Below are 20,400 nucleotides of genomic sequence, written 5' to 3' on the forward strand. Positions count from 1 at the left end.
CCACGCAATAACTTGTGCACATGAGGGTTGTCGCCGTTTTAAAACGTTTAGTGGTGCTTAATAAAAGTAGAGTCCCTTCATATGATTTCTACGTGCTTTTTTTCTCCTATATATCGGTTAGTTGCTGAATGTACTGTACCTTGTTTTTCTATTACTTTTCCAAAGTTGGAAACAAAGAAGTCTACAAAAACTCAGAATCTGCAACACGAAAGGTTTGGGCGCATGTATGCATTCTTCGTTTCGCCCGCTATTTGTGTATTTTGTTCTACTGAAAAAATGTACATTTCATGCTCAAACATTGATTTTATGAAGTAGAACCGATCGATAGATGTCTGGCCAGCGAAAGAATGGGACGTCATATGGACATCCATTACATGTGAACTGATGATGCAGCACGATATAGTCGTACCAACTATGGGCACCAACCGCGTAGCATCGTCTACATCAAAAATGCTAAAATTTTGGAGGGCCTGCAATGCACGCTTAACCTACAAACTTTATGGAGGTGCAATATACGTCTGAAGTACTGTTTTTAGAGACGTTCTGTGGACATCCAACATTTTGTCCGCTGTATGTCTGATTAATGAACTAAATGGATGTTCAATGGACATCCAAAACTTTGATGCCATTGTACGTCCCTTAGATTTATGTGCATTTAAAGGATGACCATAGGACACCCCATTTTTTGCTAGATGTTTGGATCAATCCGGCACATCTATTGGATGTTTGTGGCTATCTGGGTACCTTCCTCCTTTGCGATGCTTCGCCTCGTTTCTCGTTCCCCACTTTACTCTATGTCACTTAAAGGGAAGCTGAAAGGTTTTCCAGAAAAAATGAGTGAACATCTGTACATAATGGTTTTCAACCCTCCGAATTCGAATATCGTATCGAAATTGAGCGAAAGAAAGCGCAAGTATATTTTATTTTGACGAAAAGTGCAGCAGCGGACACGCCCAGCTCGCGCGTCTTGTTTCCGCCTGTGATTGGTCTGGCGCCTCGTGACGTCAACACTAGTAACCGACCGCTGCCGCTACACATGAAGCGCGGTGCCAGGTAGTTTGGCGCTGTTTTTCTGAGACGGTAATGGAAAATTTAGAGAGACTGCGTTTTTCTGAGGAATTCGGCGTTACTCCCTACATGTACGAGCCGATTGCGAAGAGCCAGCCTCTCGAAGAAGCAAACGATGCTGGTGCAAGCAGTGCTTTCGACGCGAACGAAAGCAAAGTCTTGGGATCTCCTAGTGTTGGAAATGCTCTTTGGTGAGTATGTTTTTTGCAAAGCGATCTAGTGATCTCGCCGATCTTTCGCCGATCTAGTGAGCTCGTTTCCGGTCAAACAACTGTAGTGTTGTGTTCCTGCACGCCTCCTCGTGGAACGTAAGCGGGGATGTGATCGTCGGCATTTGTGCGCTGTCCAAAGCTGTCGGCAATCTACAAAGACGGTTTAAACACGTGAAAAGCTTCCCGGTTCATGCAGTACATGTAGCGACCTTCATCTGTTGACTACCACGTTGACTACCACTCACGTTGACTACCACTCACGTTGATTACCACTCACGTTGACTACCACGCACGTTGACTACCACTCTACATACACGCAGACGCACCAACAAAGGAATGCAGGGTCGATCGAAGCAGATTACGATGGCACGCACGTAGAAACAAGCGTGGTCAGGCACGGTCGCGGACGCTGCGAAGGAACGAAACACTAGAGTTGACGTCGCAACACCGCGGTTTCCGGTCTCCGCTCGCATCGTCAGCGTCAGCAGCAGCGCGCGGCATTCGACGGGGGGCGGAGATACAGCGCAGTTTCAACCGACGATTACGTCGCTCCTAATTGAAAAAAAAAACCCAAACTTTACCTACATGGTTTATAAGGTTCCCGCATCCGTATATGAGTGTCTTATTGAATTCGACAGTCTTCAGATTCCCTTTAAGGCACGTTCACACCGGAGGTGGAGCGGAGAAGCGGACAAGCGGATCCGGCCAAGCGGCCGCGGATTTTCCGCATTGTGGAAAATACGCAGCCGCTTGGCCGGATCGCGCACGGACCGATTTTTTCCGCGTGGACAAGTTGGCCGCTTTGGCCGTAGCCAATCGGAACCCGACACGGCAGAGGCGCTGATAAACGAATGTAAACAAATGTCTTTCTCTGGGCTTTTCGCTTCTGTTCTTGAAAAGCGTCAAAACGGCAAGTTGGGCCAGTTGGTTGGGATTTATAGTAAGGTTTGTTACAGCGCAACACAAGACAAGGACAGAAGGAGGTATAAAACGACGACACGGCGCCGTGTCGTCGCTTTATACCTTCTTTTGTCCTTGTTTTGTATTGATTGAGCTGTAACAAATCTTGAAAAGCGACTATACAAGTGGCGAGTAAAATGCCAACGACCTCGTCTTCTTCGTCTGAGCTCATCATTTTGCAGAAGTAGATAGCGGACAGGAGCGCGCCAACCCACGACGAAAAAAAATATCGAAAGTGCGCGTACAAACCCAAAGTGCCGCGAGATGGCGGCACGTCCCTGAAATTGCTAAAGATATTGCGAGATGCCCCGCCTTCCCGGCGGCTTTGGACAGCCAGACAACGCAGCTGGTCTGAACAGGCGCGGGTACTCGCTGCGTCGCCGCTTTGAAAATCTGCTTGTCCGCTTAGACGCTCCGCTTTCGGTGTGAATGTGCCTTTAGACTTTCCTCTAGGTCGCATTGCCTTGCCGCGTGCATGAGCTTGGTGGCACAACACACCACCCCATTCCAAAGGGAACGCTCATAGCATCATAGAAGAATTTTAAAGGGACCCTGAAACGATTTTGACAATTATGTACAAACGTACTGAGTCGTTAGGGTAGGTCCTTCTGATCATTAATTCACGCATCTAAGTGCTCCGCATAAAGCGTTATAAGGTTTTAAAAATGTACATCGCTGCCGATCGCAGCACATCGCTCGGCTGAACTTTAAGCTGCCCCTACCCATTTGATGTCATTTGCCCTGATGACATTAGTAGGGCGAGTTATCGGATTGGCTGCCCAGGGCGCATCATCAATAATTTTTCCAACTTTATGGTGAACTAGCGTCGTTCATAATAGTTGGAATGTTAGTGAATTTGTTTCTATAAAAAGAAAGTAACAGAAAGAGAATGCACAAGAACAATTTCTCACTAGAAATAAGCACTAAATTCCGGCACACAGCAAGCGTTGTCTGCTTGTGTTACAACGTGCTCCATTTTAATGAGAGTTCCGCGGTCACAGTCTGTTTCAGTCTTTTCGCGAGCATCATGATGCATCGCGAGCATCATCATGGCTGCAAACGTAGCAACTGGCAATATGTCAAGCTGCGACATCGTGTCCCTCTGCAAGGCAAGCAGATGAGCGGAGTGGCTGTAGCGCATCGGACTGTCGCTATCCAATCAGCGCCAGGATTTGCGCGTTTACGGCCATCACTTCACGCCGGAAGATTACTACCACAACAGCGTTTCGCGTGTCCGGTATTCGGGTAAATGCAAGCGCAAGGGGACAGGGCCTGGCCATTTGACTGTGCCGTTTCACGGGATGAGCAGAAGTGCAAACATGAAAAGTCTGCACGGTGCAGCCACCTGGTGGCACAGAGCTCAACCAAACATTCTTCTTTGCTGCTGGCGTAAATTTTTCGCAGGAGCATAATCATTAACAGATTGTTTTTGTAAATGCTTAAAATGTTTTACACTTGGTTAGAACAATATTAGCTCTCTGTTTGGCTGGTTAAGCTCTGCACCAACTGGTGGCTGGACCGTGCAGACCGATCAGGCAGCTCACGTACGCCTACACTAAAGTTCCTTCATCAGCTTGAGTTTATGCCTCCACCCATCCATCGATATGCCCAGCTCTCCTGCGGTTACCGGAATACCAGACACTTTTGGCGCTGCGACAGAATGCTCACAACGCACCCTGCTTCATAGCTGTTGCTTGGGGTTGACTGCCAAGCAGCTGGCGGAGAGGTTAGAGAGGCTTCGCATGCTCGCTCCTAGAGAACCGGAAGTAGACGACATGATGTGCCATCATGACGCAGAGCCAGTGAAGGCGGAGCTTAGCCCTGATCACTCGGTGAATGAGTTGGGGAGAAAATGCATAACTATGGAGGAGGGTAACTTGTAATCGTCCGTAGCTCTCCTAATATGATACGCTTCACACAAATTGTGGTGCGAATGATTAACTTTAGCTGCATCCTACGCGTCTACAAAATTTTTCCGAACCATTCCAGGGGCCCTTTAAGCTAATTAGGTGAGATGACATCGTTTGTGGCTGCTCGCCGATTTGCACAAAAGCAACAAACATCCATCACAGGCTGGATGAAACCGAGAAGGGGCACCTCTTAAAGACAGTTTGCTATTATGTTCAGCTAAATAAATGCTTTTTATGTTATTTTTTCGCCGTTGTTAGTCTCCTTCATTTACCAGATTGAAGTAATATATTTGGATGCACCTGGTCATTTTGTCAATTCTTCTGACAAGATGAACTTCTGATAAGATGAACAAATTTTCATGGTCCCTTCGAGTTCGTCTTAAAGGGAGTCTACTGTAGTAACACTAGGCAGAACTGCACTGATCCATACACCCTTCTTAATTGATATCAGCTATTGGCCAATAGCAGCCGCATATGGGAATCTGCTATATGATGAAAAATGGCAGCCCGAAAACAATGGGGAGAAGACTTAAGAGTGCTGAAAAAAAGGTGCCTTCACACACTGCTTGCGAGCTCCATGTGCGAGACACAACTGCAAAATTTAGCTGAGATGTTCACAGCAGTGTATGGTATTCGTGGACTGTGTTTTTTGACCAAGCCCAAGGGGTGGTTCAGGACTTCTTTAATCAAGCGAAATCACTCACAGGACCATGTAATGGCAAGGAGAGCTGATCGGATATCACATGATGAACTGATCTTTACAAAGCCTCGTTGTCAGGCATTATTAATTTATTTAAAAGAAACTACAGAAATAAAAATGAACAATAAAGATGGGTTTGGCAATTCATTTTTTTTTTTTAATTTTAATCCCTGCACTTTTTTGACAAAGGAAAAAGTACAACTAGTGCGCACGGACATGCTTCGCAGGAGGTGTGGTGCTTTTCCTTATCTTACAAGCCTTTGTTAACATACATTATCATACTCATTGGGAGCATTTTTGTGTTCATCCTATACCTGCCGAGCATTCCATCCTTGTTCATTGTCATCCTGTTTTACTGCGTCCAAATACAGTGAAATCTCATTACTACGAACACCACATCAACAAACTTTTCAGATTAACGAACTTTTTAGAAATCCCCAGCTGACTTCTTATGGTTTCAATGTAAAAATATTTCAGTACTACAAACTTCAGAATACCGAACTTTTCAGATAACGATCATTATTCAGTTTCCGTGTCATGGATAGCTCAAACAGGGACAACTTATGAACTGATGGGTTGATGGGCAGAATGTTTAATTTTGGGCTTTCACTATAAGACCTTTCAGAATAACAAATTATTTTCGGTGGTCCCGTGTGATTCTTTATATGGACATTTGACTGTATACATTCTTGCAGCAATACTAGTGGAATACCAACTAAACAAATCTGCCAGCATTCTTTGAATGTAATTTATTTGGGTAAACATGCTCTCAACGTCACAACTACTGTTTGCAATGCAGATCAACATCAGCACTGCCCTAATTTGCTTCAAAGCTCATTACCGCTTTTTACATATGTGCTATGTGCAGGAAATGTGATACAATGGGCCATTGCTGTATTCCTCTTAGAGGGACTAATAAAAACACAACAGTATTTCGTTTGCTCAAGCCTGGAAGCTGAATATATATTTTTATATATATACTGGTTTTAGCTTGAATGTTAAGCGAGTAGAAGCCGTATACCATAACTACATAATGATATTATCTTAAATATGCTATATCTTCACCGATTGCTCACAAAGGTAAGAAGTGTTCTTTTTTTTATGACACCTGCATTTATTACCATCCTTTACGAAAATGGCAAACTTCAGGAAAAATCTGGTTTAAACTAATTTACCATAAATTTTGTTCAAAGTGCAAAATTTTGGAATGATAGCATTTTCCATAAAAATGAAGACCCCTAGATATAGTCTCAAAATAGGCTCTAACTTGTCTCTTAAAGGCTTTGCATTTAAAGGGGCTCTGTGACCATATTTTACATGCAAAGTTCTGCATTACGGTGCATTCCCTGTGTTATCCCAAGGTAAATGCAAAAAGAATTCTGAAAATTGAGGCGGATAAATAAAACTTATTCAACTGAAAAATACAAAATAAAAGCAGACAAAAAAACAAGAGACTTTCTCACATTTCGTTCACCCAGCAAAAGCTTACACTGCTTCCAATCAAAACACAACTTTCATTCAGTGGTAGTGAAAGTTGTCTTCCCATTGTAACCTTCCCAAGACAACTTGTAGCCTTGCATTTTGCTCGTTTCCAGTTATTCAGAAGGGGGGAAAATGACATGAATAATGGCAAGTGCACTCTTGATATGATCCTCACTAGAGTGAAGAGAATGTATGGGTACGTTAGGGGGGGGGGGGGGGGGGGGACATGCTGGGACAAAATAATTTTGAGGATGCTTAAGTTTCACCTTTAAAAGTGGAACGCGATAGCATTGCAATATCCTTGACTGCTTGTCACGTTTCCCAGCAGCCAAAGCTTTCTTGTGCATGCGCAGAGGTGAGCACCATCTGGAGGGTGTTGTCGCAAGGAGCTAAGCGGGCTGCGCCACTCTGTGAATGGTAGAAATGCCGGAAAAGGGGTTTGTGTTTAAGTTTCCGCATAACAAAATTTTGTCATCTGTTGTATTCAAATTACAATCTGACACTATCATGTCTTTAGGTTGTGTTTAAGTCGTACTTTACGATTTTTCAGACGCATTTCACTTTGAGGAATTAATTTAGTTCACTAACGCCTCAGCACGACACGGAGTGCCTGCATGGTTGTGGTTCACAATGATTTTTCGTAAAACGACATCTGGTGCCAACAACCGGATTTTTGCAACACGGGGTCCTTAACGCTACCACATTAAAATGTGGAAACGTACCATATGTCAGTGACACTGAAAGGGTTAATTAAGTTGATACTTTAATAGCTTGTTAATTATTATTTAATTCATGAACTAGGCCTATAACAACCTACCTCCGAGTTGCTCTGTAGGGCAGTAAGTTGCATTTGCACAGCATGTATACCCCCATTTTTTATCATCTAGCACACGTATGCATGTCATACTGGTTGTTTCACGTAACTTTAGCCAAGGATTTTATAAAAATGCAGCAAGCCATAGCTGGGTGAAACCAATGACATATTGTTTGCTATCATGTGGCACTCCTCAGAGTATTTTTTTTAATATTCCCCTTGATTAGTTAATGAACTAAAGCTATGAAAAAAAAATTAATATATACTTTAGGGCCAAGTGCGTTTCATTATGTTGTATATAGAGGGTTTAAAAACAACTGTTTCACTTTTTAGTGGCAACATGCCTGCTGCATGGTGCTTTTTTTTTTTCACATTTAAAGAAAACCCACAAAATGTAAAAGAAACAAAAATTCTGCAGATCCCATGCATTGTGGGAATAGGTGTAAGCGAAGCTTTCTGTGCTGATTGCTTTGATTGGTGATAATTAGCGGTGATGTTGATGACGAAAGCTTAATTTCTTCAATGTTTAGTCTCACACAAGAGTGGTGAGTTGATGTTAAATGTTACCTTGCGTGCACCACTGCTGTTTGTCTGCGTAGTACACAGAACACAAAGGGAGAGGTGCTTGCTTGAGGCATTGCGGTGCGCCATACTTCATAACCACTGAGAGGGTTGAGTATTGTCATTACCTCACATGGCACATCGCATTGTGGCAGAAGTATTAAAATTGCAACTGTGTTATGGGGCTGTACGTTCCAAAACCACAATCGGATTATGAGGCATGCTGCAGTGGCAGTCTCTGGATTAATTTTGACACCGTGATGTCCTTTAACGTGTCCCAAAATCTAAGTGCACATGCATTTTCTATTTTGGCTCCATCAAAATGCGGCTGCCGCGGTCGGGATCAAATCCACGGTGTCTAGCAATGCCATAGCCGCAAAGCTACCGCAGCGGGCACAGAAGTGTTGATTGGACGGTCGACCGCTTCCGTAGTGTCGCCTTGACCCTGCAGTGCGTGTGCTTTAATTAATGTGTCAAGAGGCTAATATGGTGACATCCAGGGAGCTCCAAGGGCATTGTGCACATTTGACGCGGTGGGGGCAGAGAAAGCTTCCCTTTAAAAGATGTGACTGCGCTCATGCGCTATCGACCGGGATGAAGTGAGTGGCTGCTGCTCACAGCATCAGCTTCACAGTGCATCGCCACCTTCCATGGTGGCATGCGGAAAGGACACGTTGCCATCTCTGATAAGCGATAGCCATGCCACCGGAGTCCTTTCAGTTTTTTCCGCAGTTTTTTTTTTTAGTTCGTTCATTGCCATTAGCTTGAAATAATATACATACCCAAATCCTCTCCTTTTCTTTTTTTTCATGTGCTGCTTTATAGTATTATATCTACTTTGTCTTTTAGGTGTTCACAGGTTGCTGGAGCACCAACCATGATTGCAGACATGATAAATCATCCAGAGTTCAGGAGCTTTGATCTTTCCTGCCTAAACAGAGGTGTGTGCATTTTTTTTTATGACAGGCATGTGTTGCAGCACATTATTGTTGTGTATGCGTGTTGCAGGATCATTTATGTTATCTAGATTATCGTCCAGATTCGCAAAGAGTACAATGACTGCTCAGTAAATTTGTTTTCTTCCTTTCTTTCGTTCATTTGTTTTTTTTTTCTTTGCCATTCTCACAGTTGTAATGGGAGGCAATGCGGTGACACCAGAGATGAGAAGGTTGGCCAGGGAAAAGTTCAAAGCCGACGTCTGGGTGAGTACGTACATAAGGTAATTAGAATAATCAGAATAGTATATGTGGAAGTCTGACAGATTTAATGGCAAGATATGATCTATTTATTGCAATGGAGATCTGAATATTTCTTATACAGAACATAGTGCAGACTTTGATTGTGTGTTACATCGTAATTGTGATTAATTGTTGTGGCCAAATATTGCTGTGTAGAACTGAAAAAATTTTGCAGAAGTATTTAATATGGAAAAAAACTGACTTGCCATCCCAGCCTTGCCAAAGTGGATGTCCAGCGTAGCTGTTGCAAACCCACCACAACTGCTGAGGGAGTTATGCAATGCATTATTGATGGTTCGGATGCTTGTTTTGAGCTTGTTCTTTATTGAAACATTCTCTTCTGTGTGTTCTATGGGTGATTTCAATGAATGTATGCACTGTTTGCTTCATTTTGCTGAGCGCTTGTTGCCTCTGCCTTACGAGTGTATGAGCCATTGCATTTCTTGCTTGCTTACCGGGGTATGAGCCATTGCTTATGAGGGTATGAACCATTGCATATTTGCTTGCTTACGGAAGTATCAGCAGTTGCTGATGATGATAAATGCTTGTTTTGAGCTTCTTCTTTATTGAAATGTACACTGTTCTGTACGTTGTATGCATGATTACAGGGAATGTATGCACTGTTCGCTTCACTTTGCTGAATGCTTGTAGCCTCTGCAATATGAGGGGGATGACCCATTTCATTTTTGTTTGCTTGAGCCATTGCTGATGGTGATAACTTGATAACTTTTTGTGATAACACGAAAAAATGCCAACCACCGAGAAACTAACAGCTTCGCTGTAAAATCTATGTGAGAAAAAGAAAAGCGTCACATCCACTTCTAGCAGTATGTTGCATATGAAAATAACAACTGATCAAATGCAGCTCAAAGTCCCTGACACCATGTGGAAATTTGCAGGTCTCATTGAACCATACAGCATAGGGTGGAGACTGTGCCTTTAAATACAGTAAAACCTCGTTAAACCGTACCCGCTTAAACAGTAGTTTCGTTTTAAAAGTAGTAAAGTCAAATCCCCGACTCAGCAGCCATTGAACAAAATGTGTTTTGTATCCGCATAAACCGTACCAGCTTATTGTGCACGCATCGGTTAAAACATAGCGTTTCCACTTTTCGTCGAGCAAACACGGCAGTGTGTAGTCTTCATCGGGCGGCCCGGCAGAACAACAAGCCTCAGAGATCGAAACAACGGCCTCCAAATGCCGTGTGCATTTGCACGTGAAGCCACATTAACATCAACATCATTTCAACGCCGTACCAGAGAGCGTTGTGGTGTCATGCTAGCGAGGACTCGCGTCATGCCGAAGCTCTGATAAAAAAGATGCCGGGTGCTCAGCATAGAAGAAAAATTTGACATCGTCCATTCTATCGAACGTGACACGAAAAAGTCGGCGCTGGCACACGACAGGGATCTGCTGTTGACTACGGTGTGTGGCATTTGGAATGCGAAGTTGGTCAGCAGCGCTGCTGCGACCGCGAAGAGATGTCGGCTACGAGGTTCGACTTTTCGCCATCGTTGCCTCTGTTGTTGCCGAAGTGTCGACTAGCGACAGTGATGAGGACGACACGGAAAGCGACAGCACGGGCGATTCAGGCCCGACAGTGGTAGAAGCTGCGCGTTACGTCAGCCTCATGAATGCAATTGTCACGACGAGAACAGGGGTGCGATAGCGTAACTCTATTCCAAACTCCGGCACCCGGCAATGAAAAAGGCGCCCCGGGACTTCTGCCGCACTACTGCGCGCGTGCACAGAGAATACGTAACGCCAATGAGGAATCTGCCATGCGAGTGTTTGCCGAGAAGAGGGCGCTGGCTGAAAAGCTAGCTGAAAAGCTAGCTGAAAAGCTGGCACGCAGCTTCAAGTAAGTTTGAGGCGGCTGTCGTCGTGCTAGGCCGCCATGGCATCAAACGAAAATAACACTTTTGTCGCGCGAAGTGAATAAATACTGCATGTTTTTTCCCCTTTCATCGCATTCTTTCTGAGTTCCGTTTTCGACAGGTAAGCGGGCGATCTCATGCTATTTCGGTTAAACAGTACTACCGTTTAGTATGTACTTCTTCCAAGCTCCGGCCAAACTACAGTTTAACAAAGGTTCACTGTATTTCCGAAAGTGTTTTGGTGCATTTAGTAAGCAGTTACATTTGCTTTCATTCATGTGTTTCTTTTGGTTTGTGTGAAACAGTGCTCAGTGATTTCTGACATAATATATTTATTTGCAGGTTGGCTATGGAGCTACAGAGACAACAACAGTAGCTACTCTGGTGACTGAAAGAGATCCTGAGAGCAAGCAAGAGACAACTGTTGGGAGACCTGTAGGCTACGTAGAGGTATGCTAGATGAGAAAATATGATGTGCTGTTTAAGAGAAGATTTTGGCACAAATTATGTTTCTTGCTGAAAAAGATGATTGAAATAGTAAGCTAATGTTTCTCCTCTCTTACTTTGCTTTTTTCTCACTCTGACACAGCTTTCTTAGGGGCGAAGCTGCTGTCTTCACTGACTGTCCCCACCTTCGTTACTTCTTGCCATAAGAGATGTGTTGCCTATGGCATCCCATTACACTCAGAAGATAACGAGACTTTATATACATGTATACAAAGTATTTACAGGCAATTACGTACAGGTAAACATTAGGTCTGATGCATAAAGCTTGGCAGAGCTGAAAGTGCAGAGCACGACTCCTATGTCCAGAACACTCGTGGGGAGCCGAGAGCTCGGTTTTCTAACACAGTCACTTTCCCAAACCACCCCACAACATAGTGCAACAAGCCAGAGAATCAGTGACCTGATTGAGTCACCTAGGATATGGCATGCACACCTCTGTGTCTCTCTTTCTATTCAGACTGCCCGGAACACTATCAGAAATAGAAAGATAGGAAAGATTGCTGGCTCAGAATGTTACCAATTGCGTCATGCTATTTTCCCAACTATTTAGGGCGAAATTAGCCCTTTGACGAGGAATGTGGGAACTTTTCTGCTACCCGCACTGTTCCCTAAACATACACAGGCGAAGTGACAACAGGCTCTGGACAATGTGGAGTGCAGGGGCAAATTCACAGCAATTATAAAATTCGATGGCCTTACCAGCATCCAAGTGGCACATTGCACCCATTTATCTGTACTGTGTGTCACAAAGGCCAGTGACAATGGCCACACAGCATTCTGGTGGAGTCCGCTTCCACAAAACCTTCAAAATCGTGTAGTAATTTTTTTCCTCTACAGCTTAGCTGCTTTCAACACCCCTCAGTTGGCAAAGCACCACATGTGTAATGTGAAGGATGTGGGTTTTTTCCCTCCCTGCAGCAGGTTATCTTTTCGTCTACTTTCATTTCCCTCTGCCTTATTATTTCTACGTTTCAATCTACATTTCAATTAAGCATAGCAGTTAACTTCCCCTATGCTTTCTCTGGAATTATTGTCTGTTACTTTGCATGGTTTTGATTAACAAAAAAATTAAGCCGACTCAACTCCAGTTGAAATCTACGTAATGCGAAGCATGCTTGGTTTAGTAGGGAAAGGTTTTTATGAATTATATAAGTATTTTTTGATTCAGAGCAGCTTCTCGAGCAGCACAGGGATGGCGAGATTAATTATTTTATCTATTTACTTCGTACTGCTAGCCTGGGTACCAGGCCTTAAGCAGGAGCGGGCATACACAGTTATCATTGGCAAAATGTAAATGCAACATATACCATCTCATGGGCATTGTGATACAGCAGAAACACTGCATTATTTACAGTTGCATGCATCATTATACAATGAATACAAGGGAAAAAAGAAGCACACACATAGTTACATCCGGTTCCTCAGTGTATTTAGATATAAATCGATTCTTGAACATTCTACAATATTGGCTGATCCCAAGTACAGGTTGTTCTGGAGAAAAATTATATTCAATGTGAAGCTTTGTTTGCCTACTTTCCCGGGTTTCACATGGCTGCCTGGCTGCTGTGTGCTGTTGGGTCGGTCACTATCTTTGCAGATATATTTGTGCATACATACACAAAACTTATATGAAACTACAAGCAAATTGGCTTAAACGACCCTTGTATGCTGACTAAGTATGCAGGTAATGATTATTTTAATTGTTATACTAGTATTAACTTCCTACATAAAACCTGAATATATAATGTCCACCCACAGGCATCTCTGAAGCACACTTATATGTTAATGGACAGGTGAATTATACTTACCAGATTCTTGGATTTACTTTGTTTTCTTCAGGTCAGCCACCTACTTAACTAAAATCGGTCAGTAGAATTTTTTTCGACTGCAGTAAGTGGGCAGGTTTGCATTGAAAGCTTAGAGGCGGTCGTATTCTTACACAATTTCATTTGTTAGAATTCGTCTACGCCCATGTTTGGAGAAATACACTTGTAAATTGTCATCTCTGTTCGTATGTATTATGCATGCACGGTCTTGAGGATCAGCACAAAGCTTCTCTCCTTTATGATGTGGCTGTTGCATCACACCCTGGCTACATAGCTTATCCCCTGGTCACATAACTTACATTTTAACTTTAAGAAATCTGTAAAGCTTAATTTTCATCACCCCATATATATGTAAGCAAAATTTGTGTTACCAAGTAGTGCCAGTGGTTCAAGACAAATAAGTAAAGTTTGACCGCTGATTTTTAACTTAACGAAAAATCTAAATGCTGCTGTGCACCTAAATCATATAGATTCTACAGAAATCTCGTAGCTGAGAACTCAAATTCTGATTTAATTATTATTATCTAAGTTTCTTTTTTTTTTCGTGTGCATTACTCAACCAGCCCTAGCGAAAATTCCAATGGACATTTGTACTAGTCTAATCAATTCTTGTATGTGATGTATAATATATGTATTTGTCTGATAGAAGTTGACATTATTCTAGTACAATTCTTTATTACTTTCTTATCAGTACAATAGGAATTTGCATAGGGTACATATGCTAGCTTATAGGTAACTTGTATTAGTGGCTATACAGTGGGGTGATGCTTTCTGGTAGACTAATAGAAATATGGATTAGGTCCATTGTTAATTGTGACTTCCAATTGGGTCCTATTGGAGCTAACTGACATATTGAGCCCCATCAAATGCAACTATTATTTAATTCCAATGCCACTACAAATTTCAACACACATATGCATGACCTTAGTCTGCTACTACAACTTGCAAGGCCAAAAAGCATTACCTAGTACAGTCTTAATTGATGGTGAACTTGATACATATTTCAATAAGTCTATCAGCAAGCACCATCACACTGTACAGGCACTAACACGTACCCAATGCAAATTCCTATTGGAGTGATAAACTAATAGAAAATTGTACTAGACTAATATAAACTCTTATCAGGCTAATTAATACCTTACACATCAAATACAAGATTATTTTAGACAGTCTTCGACTATGGGTCTATACCACGCAAATGTAATTTTTTCTGTATTTTTACCAATAAATAAATTATGAAATGAAATTATGAAATACAAGTGACTATCGGAATTTTCGCTACCTAGGTAGATTGTCTGTCCAACCTTGCTTGCAGCTTTTGAAACATATTCCTGTAGTGTTGGACTTTCCTCTGCTCACAAGCTGATTATCAGCAATTCTTATCACTGGACAAGTTAGTTGATATTCAATTCAATGATTGCAGTGCAGTTGGATGGCACAAGACAAGAACCAGATGGATTGGGTGCTGGCTTGCCTGACCCATGTGTCTGTTTTATTAAAAGCAAGTCACAAGCCGGCACCTTTCCTGTATGATTGCAATTAGTTATAGTACTCCACTGCAGTTATCAGGCCGATCATTTATCTGCACTTGATTGGTTTGGCAGTAGATTTGATGGACTACAAATGACCTACGTGCATCCTGCCTGTCGCATATAAAGTTTGGCATATTGTTAGTCAAAGCTAGTAGTTTTATCTTTTTTGTCTGAACTGTATTTTGAGGCTCTTGTCTCACTATTCTTGAGTGAAAGCTACACTGGATTTAGACATTGCAATTTGCAACAAAATGTTTCCTTTGTAATTGTACGACTAACTTGTACAACTGACTAAATAAAATTTCAAACTTCAAAGCCTTATGCTACAACTGACATCACTCTGTCAACTTGCAATTGCAGGTAAAGATCGCAGATCCTGTCACGGGCAGGGAGACTGCCATCAATGAACCTGGAGAGGTGTGGGTTCGAGGTCATAACATCTTTATTGGCTACTACAATGATGAAGCAAAGACTAAAGAAGTCAAAGGACCTTCTGGATGGTATAAGACTGGGTATGCTGCACCAGTTTTTTATACATCTGGGTATCTGAAAATAGAAAACTGGGTCTACATGATCCTCAACAGCAACCAAGCCTGCAAATATTTTTTGTAATTTGTACCTTGCAGTTTCAGTTCTATTTGTTCTATTGCCTAAATGTTTTATTAGTCATTAACTAGTGAGTTATCAACTCTGAAACGACAACACTTTCAGCATTGAATAGCAACTGAAGAAATTTAAAAGTTATTGAAAATTCAAAAGTTACAACTATTAAAATGGCTGTCCTTGTGGTACTTCGCTTGAATGGGAAAAAAACATGAAAAGCATTGGGCAGACTTCGCCCCTGCATCATGGCACACTAGAATGTGACACATCTACAAAGTAAGTTCTAATTAATTTTTAAATGAGGCACAAAGTCAGAAAAAGACAGTGTTTGTATTGTCAGATGAGGTAATTTATTGACTATTTTTGCAAATGTGAACCATCCTTTTTTAGGAATTTATCATATCACAGCACCAAGTTTTGTGTAACAATGTCATGCTACGTAATCAGGTACCAGTGATTAAAACCAGGGTACTACCTCTGCCTGGACTGCAGCATCATTGGCTAACCACTGTCTTGCTAGAAACTCCTTCAGTTTCTTTGAGACATGGAACATTGTGCAGAACACACTTCCATTGGCATGAATTTCCTATAGGAGCAATTTTCATTTTGCGATTCGAAACTGAAGGTGGCGGCTCTAGTACCAATTCCCCCCAAGTGTCAAGTTCATGGCATATTAATCCAGTTTCAGCACACTAAGCTGGTTATAGCAGAGATTCACCAACACTTGTGTGTAGTCTATATGGACCAGACATCACAAGTGATGGTATGGTAAGGCATGGCACAGGCATTTCATAGCAGGGGAAGGGGGGGGGGGGGGGGCAGTGCAATGTACGCCATGAAGACTATAATGCCACTGTCACTTATTATGGCATAAATGATGCAAAGCGTACACCAACCAATTTTCAGAAATCAACACTTCACAATTTCTTAAATTTGTTGCCAGTTTCTAGATAAATCAGCTGCTCTCTGGTGTGGGATATCATCACATATTGTAGTAGTATTGCGAACTCAAGAAAATGACTGAAAGCCGTAAGCTGGACTGTAAGAGCAGAGCACAACTACGTAGTCCAGGCGCCACCTCGAAACCTTCGCATCAACGAGGACAGCAGGTAACTGTCACAGGCCTCAGCCAAGATGGCACGAGCAGGCATGAGTGAGAGCAAATGCTCAGGGAACGAGCCAGGACACATGACAGCTCCTGCCCACAGCAACGGCTACCTGTTGCATGGTCCTTCCCCTTCTTTTGTACCCTTTTTTCGTGGGTTACACCAACCTTGCAAGGGATGGACAATATTCTTCTAGGAGGGGGTGGCAAGGCTCAGGTGGCTCCCTTTGTCGTGTAGTCATGCAGCTGCTTATATTTATTTTCTTTTTACAAATGTAGATGGCGCATGCTATGTTACAACACAAAAGTGACATCCTGCTTTCAGTCACTGGTGCCAGATTAGCATGATACCGGCATACAAAACCTTGCGCTGCAATATAACAAACTGCTAGAAAAGGATCATTCAAATCTGGAAAAACGGTCTATGCACCACTCTATCAAGCAATATAAATACGTTTTTTTTTTTCCTGATTTTCTGCTACATTCAAAAATTTATTGAAACATTAAAACTTCTTTTCTGGATGCCCCCAACAGCACCTGCATGTGCCTGTTACTGCACACAATTTTTTTAGGTGATCACACTGTTAATTGTGTATTGTGCTGTTTCTTTATAGCTTAGTAAAGATATACACACACATACTGGTCGTTTTACTTGCAACAAACAAGTTAATACAATAATTGTAAATAAAATAGTTAATTGCCTATTTTGCTAAACTTTAAAATTGATTTAGTGCACATATTACAATAAGGAAATTAAAGCCTATCTTGTGTTTATGCCTTTCGGTGTTCCACTTAATAGGAATCCTGAGACTAGCACTAGTTTGTAGATGACCATCCCCAAACTTGTGGCAAGATGAATCTGCTCATCATTTTTCGAAAAACCCTTCTTTGGCCAATGTGGGACAAAGCAATGTGGAGAACCAGTCTATTTCATATCTGATTTTGGGGATGAAGTCATTTTAAAACTGGTGCTATTGTCAAAGCTACTACTGAGTGAACATGTTTTGACCATCTAGTTTTGGTTCTGCAATAGCAATATGGAAGCTGAAGTGATTGATTAAAAAGTGAATTATCATTTTATGTCAAATTTTTTATATTTAATTACTTCAGGCAGGCACTGCTGGAAAACTTTGTATATATTGGCTGTGGATTTTCTTTCTTATCACACTTGGACTTGATATGGAACCTATACTTTTTGCAGCACATGTAATCATGCTGATGGAGGAAAGATAAGATTTTTCAATCACACAATTGATTTTTTTCACCCAATTGATTGGGTGTTGAGTGCTATATTCAAAGCAGCTCTCTATTGGTTCTAACTCCGTTTTATTCTAATAAATTTGCAGTCCCCTTGAAGTTTGAATTAATGAGATTCTACATTCATTTCACTTTGGCACATCAGATAAATTGGAATTTGTCAGGCCAGAAGCAGCTAGTAGCTTTGCAATTTTGTAAATCTGAAAATTGGCATGGAGTGCGCTCGGAAAGCACTACATTTCCCGTTATGATGCAGCACCGATATTGTACAGTTAAAAAGTTAATTACCTTGAATCTTCACTATTGTCTAACTGAAAATTTTGCAGCATCTTATATGTACAGCAATGCGGCTAAAGTTATCTTGAAGTACTCACTCAAATTTCTCGCCTGTTATATCTTTAGGAACTTTTTGTACATGTCAGCTTAAAGGGACACTAAAGCGACACAATAAATCAGTTTAGACTAATGAAGCATTGTTTGAGAACCCTGCAGGCAGTCATTTCAAAAAAATAGTTTGATTATTAGATGAGAAAATAAAGGTCCAAGTATTAGTATTTGAATTTCGCGCCGAAACCGCAGCGCCGGTACCTCAGCACGACGTCAGGGATTCCAAAGTATGTTTTCGCATTTGGGCTGCGTTGGCTGAATAAAGGTTCCCGAAACTTGCCATGTTTAATATTTGGTTCCTTTAGAACACAATGTAGTCAGTGTGTACCGCTATATATAATTAGCAGGCCCTAGAAGATACCATCAAACTCCAAGACGTCACAGCCCCCAGGTGCGGGAACTTAAGTAGGCGTCGCCACCCGTATTTCGCTCTTGCGCTTTTTCCGGCTTACCAAACGTCTTATCATTGTAAGAGTGGTGTTTTTTGTGTTAGAACGCTAATTTACTGATGCAGAAGAAATAATTTTTCACTTTAGTGTCCCGTTAAACATCCCTACATGAACACAAAGTCATGTTTGACCAAATGTCTCTTTTTTTTATTCACCATGTTAGTCATGGTGATTAGGTGTGAACTTGAAAAAAGACTTTTTTTTTCATGATGCTTAGGACTAATGCAGGCATCTTTGAGAACAATTTTTTTCTGTATCTGTTGTAAGTGGTAATTTTATCAATTTTCATGGTTTACAGAGACCTGGGCAAAATGGATGAAGATGGCTACCTGAGTATCATCGGGCGTCTGAAGGATATGGTCATCAGAGGAGGAGAGAACATTTATCCACTTGAGATTGAAGAAGTTCTCAACACCCACCCTGCTGTTGATGAATGCCATGTATGATGTTTTCATTTTCATCACTTTGAATCTTCATTGCTTGGTGCATGCAGCATTTACATTGGTGTGAAACATGGCAGGTAATTGGAGTGCCAGATTTGCGGATGGGTGAAGAACTTTGTGCCTGGGTGTTGCTTAAGCCAGAATCCAAGGTAACTGATGCTGAGCTTCAGCAGTACTGCAAAGGCAAGGTATGTGCGCATGTCACCTTTGCTTCTCCTACTGTCATGCCGTGTTTACTTGCATAATGATCGCACCCCTGAATTTTGTCGTCAAAATTCGATTTTTTTTTCTTTCCTGTGTAATGATCGCACCCCGAACTTGCCACAGCGATATGTTCTGTGCCAAGTTTAGCTAATGATGATCGTACTTACCATCTGTCGAATGCTATGCGAACGACTCTTCAAGACATACCAAGTGGTCTGCATGCACCAAACATTCCTAAGCAGATGCCCCATTTTATTCCTTTCATCACTTTCCACACTTCCATGAAAAAAAGAAAGCTACAACCAAACTTGCCTTGGTTTTATTATTTGTAGGCTTTATAATGGTTGTGGTCAACAGCAACAACAAAAAAGGCGCCTTTCGATTCTTCTCGTCTGCGCTCGTGGGCACGCAACAAATCGCGAGTGGCAACGATAGTAGCCATATTTTCACTGATACTTTAGAAGTGTACCCTATTCATACGCCAGCGCTTGTAAAACAGCTAAGATATTCGCCCACCCTTAGTGGAAGTGTGCCGTATTAGAATAGTAGTGAAGACAAATGCCGCAATTTCCACAGCATACCTGCCATGCGTTTCTATGTCACTGGCAGCTATGCACGCCTATCTCTGTTTCTGTCCCCTCAAAATGGACATGGCTACGTTGTTGCCACAGGCTTGCCAATATTGACAATATTATTTATTACTGATATGAAAGAAACTGTTCAATGCGTGTAATGTGCTCACGAAAAAGATCTTTCTTTTCGTGGAAAATTTAACCTGCGTAATGATCGCACCCCTGCGTTTTGCGGCAATTTTCTTGAAAAAAAAGTTCGATCATTATGCGAGTAGATACGGTAGTTGTTTTCTGTGTGCATTAATTGCTCTTCCCCTGTGTTCAGAAGCAGTGGTGAGACACTTAACATTTTTGTGGAGAGCCCTTAATGACAATTTTTGTGGCGTAGATCCTTCACTTGATGTGCAGCAAAAATATCTTTGGCCTTCTGCTTTTTAAGTGTCATAATGAAGGAGCTACTGGTGTTAGAACAATGCCTAATCGTGTTTTTAGATGTGAATGAATCACATGCACAGTTTTTTTTTATATGGAACTGAATCACATACAAAGTTCTTTTAGATGGGAATGAATCACATACAGAGTTCCCTACAGAATAGCAGGGAAGGTCCTGTCATTGTGTTCCAGAACAACACATTTTGGTTATATACATCAGTTGATGTTTCAGCTCATTTTTATCAGAGCAACCTTACATC

The 20,400-nt window shown here is 41.8% G+C and overlaps 1 protein-coding gene across 1 annotated transcript in view; it reads left to right on the forward strand.

Annotated features, from left to right (window-relative positions):
- The window catches only part of LOC126544018 (putative acyl-CoA synthetase YngI), a 155,293-nt gene that overhangs the window by 118,841 nt on the left and 16,052 nt on the right, over positions 1–20,400 (forward strand). The window contains exons 10-15 of the mRNA XM_050191195.3: positions 8,557–8,648; positions 8,836–8,909; positions 11,166–11,273; positions 15,049–15,200; positions 18,788–18,929; positions 19,010–19,120. Coding sequence (XP_050047152.1) covers positions 8,557–8,648; positions 8,836–8,909; positions 11,166–11,273; positions 15,049–15,200; positions 18,788–18,929; positions 19,010–19,120 — 679 coding nt within the window. The remainder of the gene's footprint in view (positions 1–8,556; positions 8,649–8,835; positions 8,910–11,165; positions 11,274–15,048; positions 15,201–18,787; positions 18,930–19,009; positions 19,121–20,400) is intronic.

The sequence above is a fragment of the Dermacentor andersoni genome, chromosome 1, assembly GCF_023375885.2.
Source record: "Dermacentor andersoni chromosome 1, qqDerAnde1_hic_scaffold, whole genome shotgun sequence".
NCBI lineage: Eukaryota > Metazoa > Arthropoda > Arachnida > Ixodida > Ixodidae > Dermacentor > Dermacentor andersoni.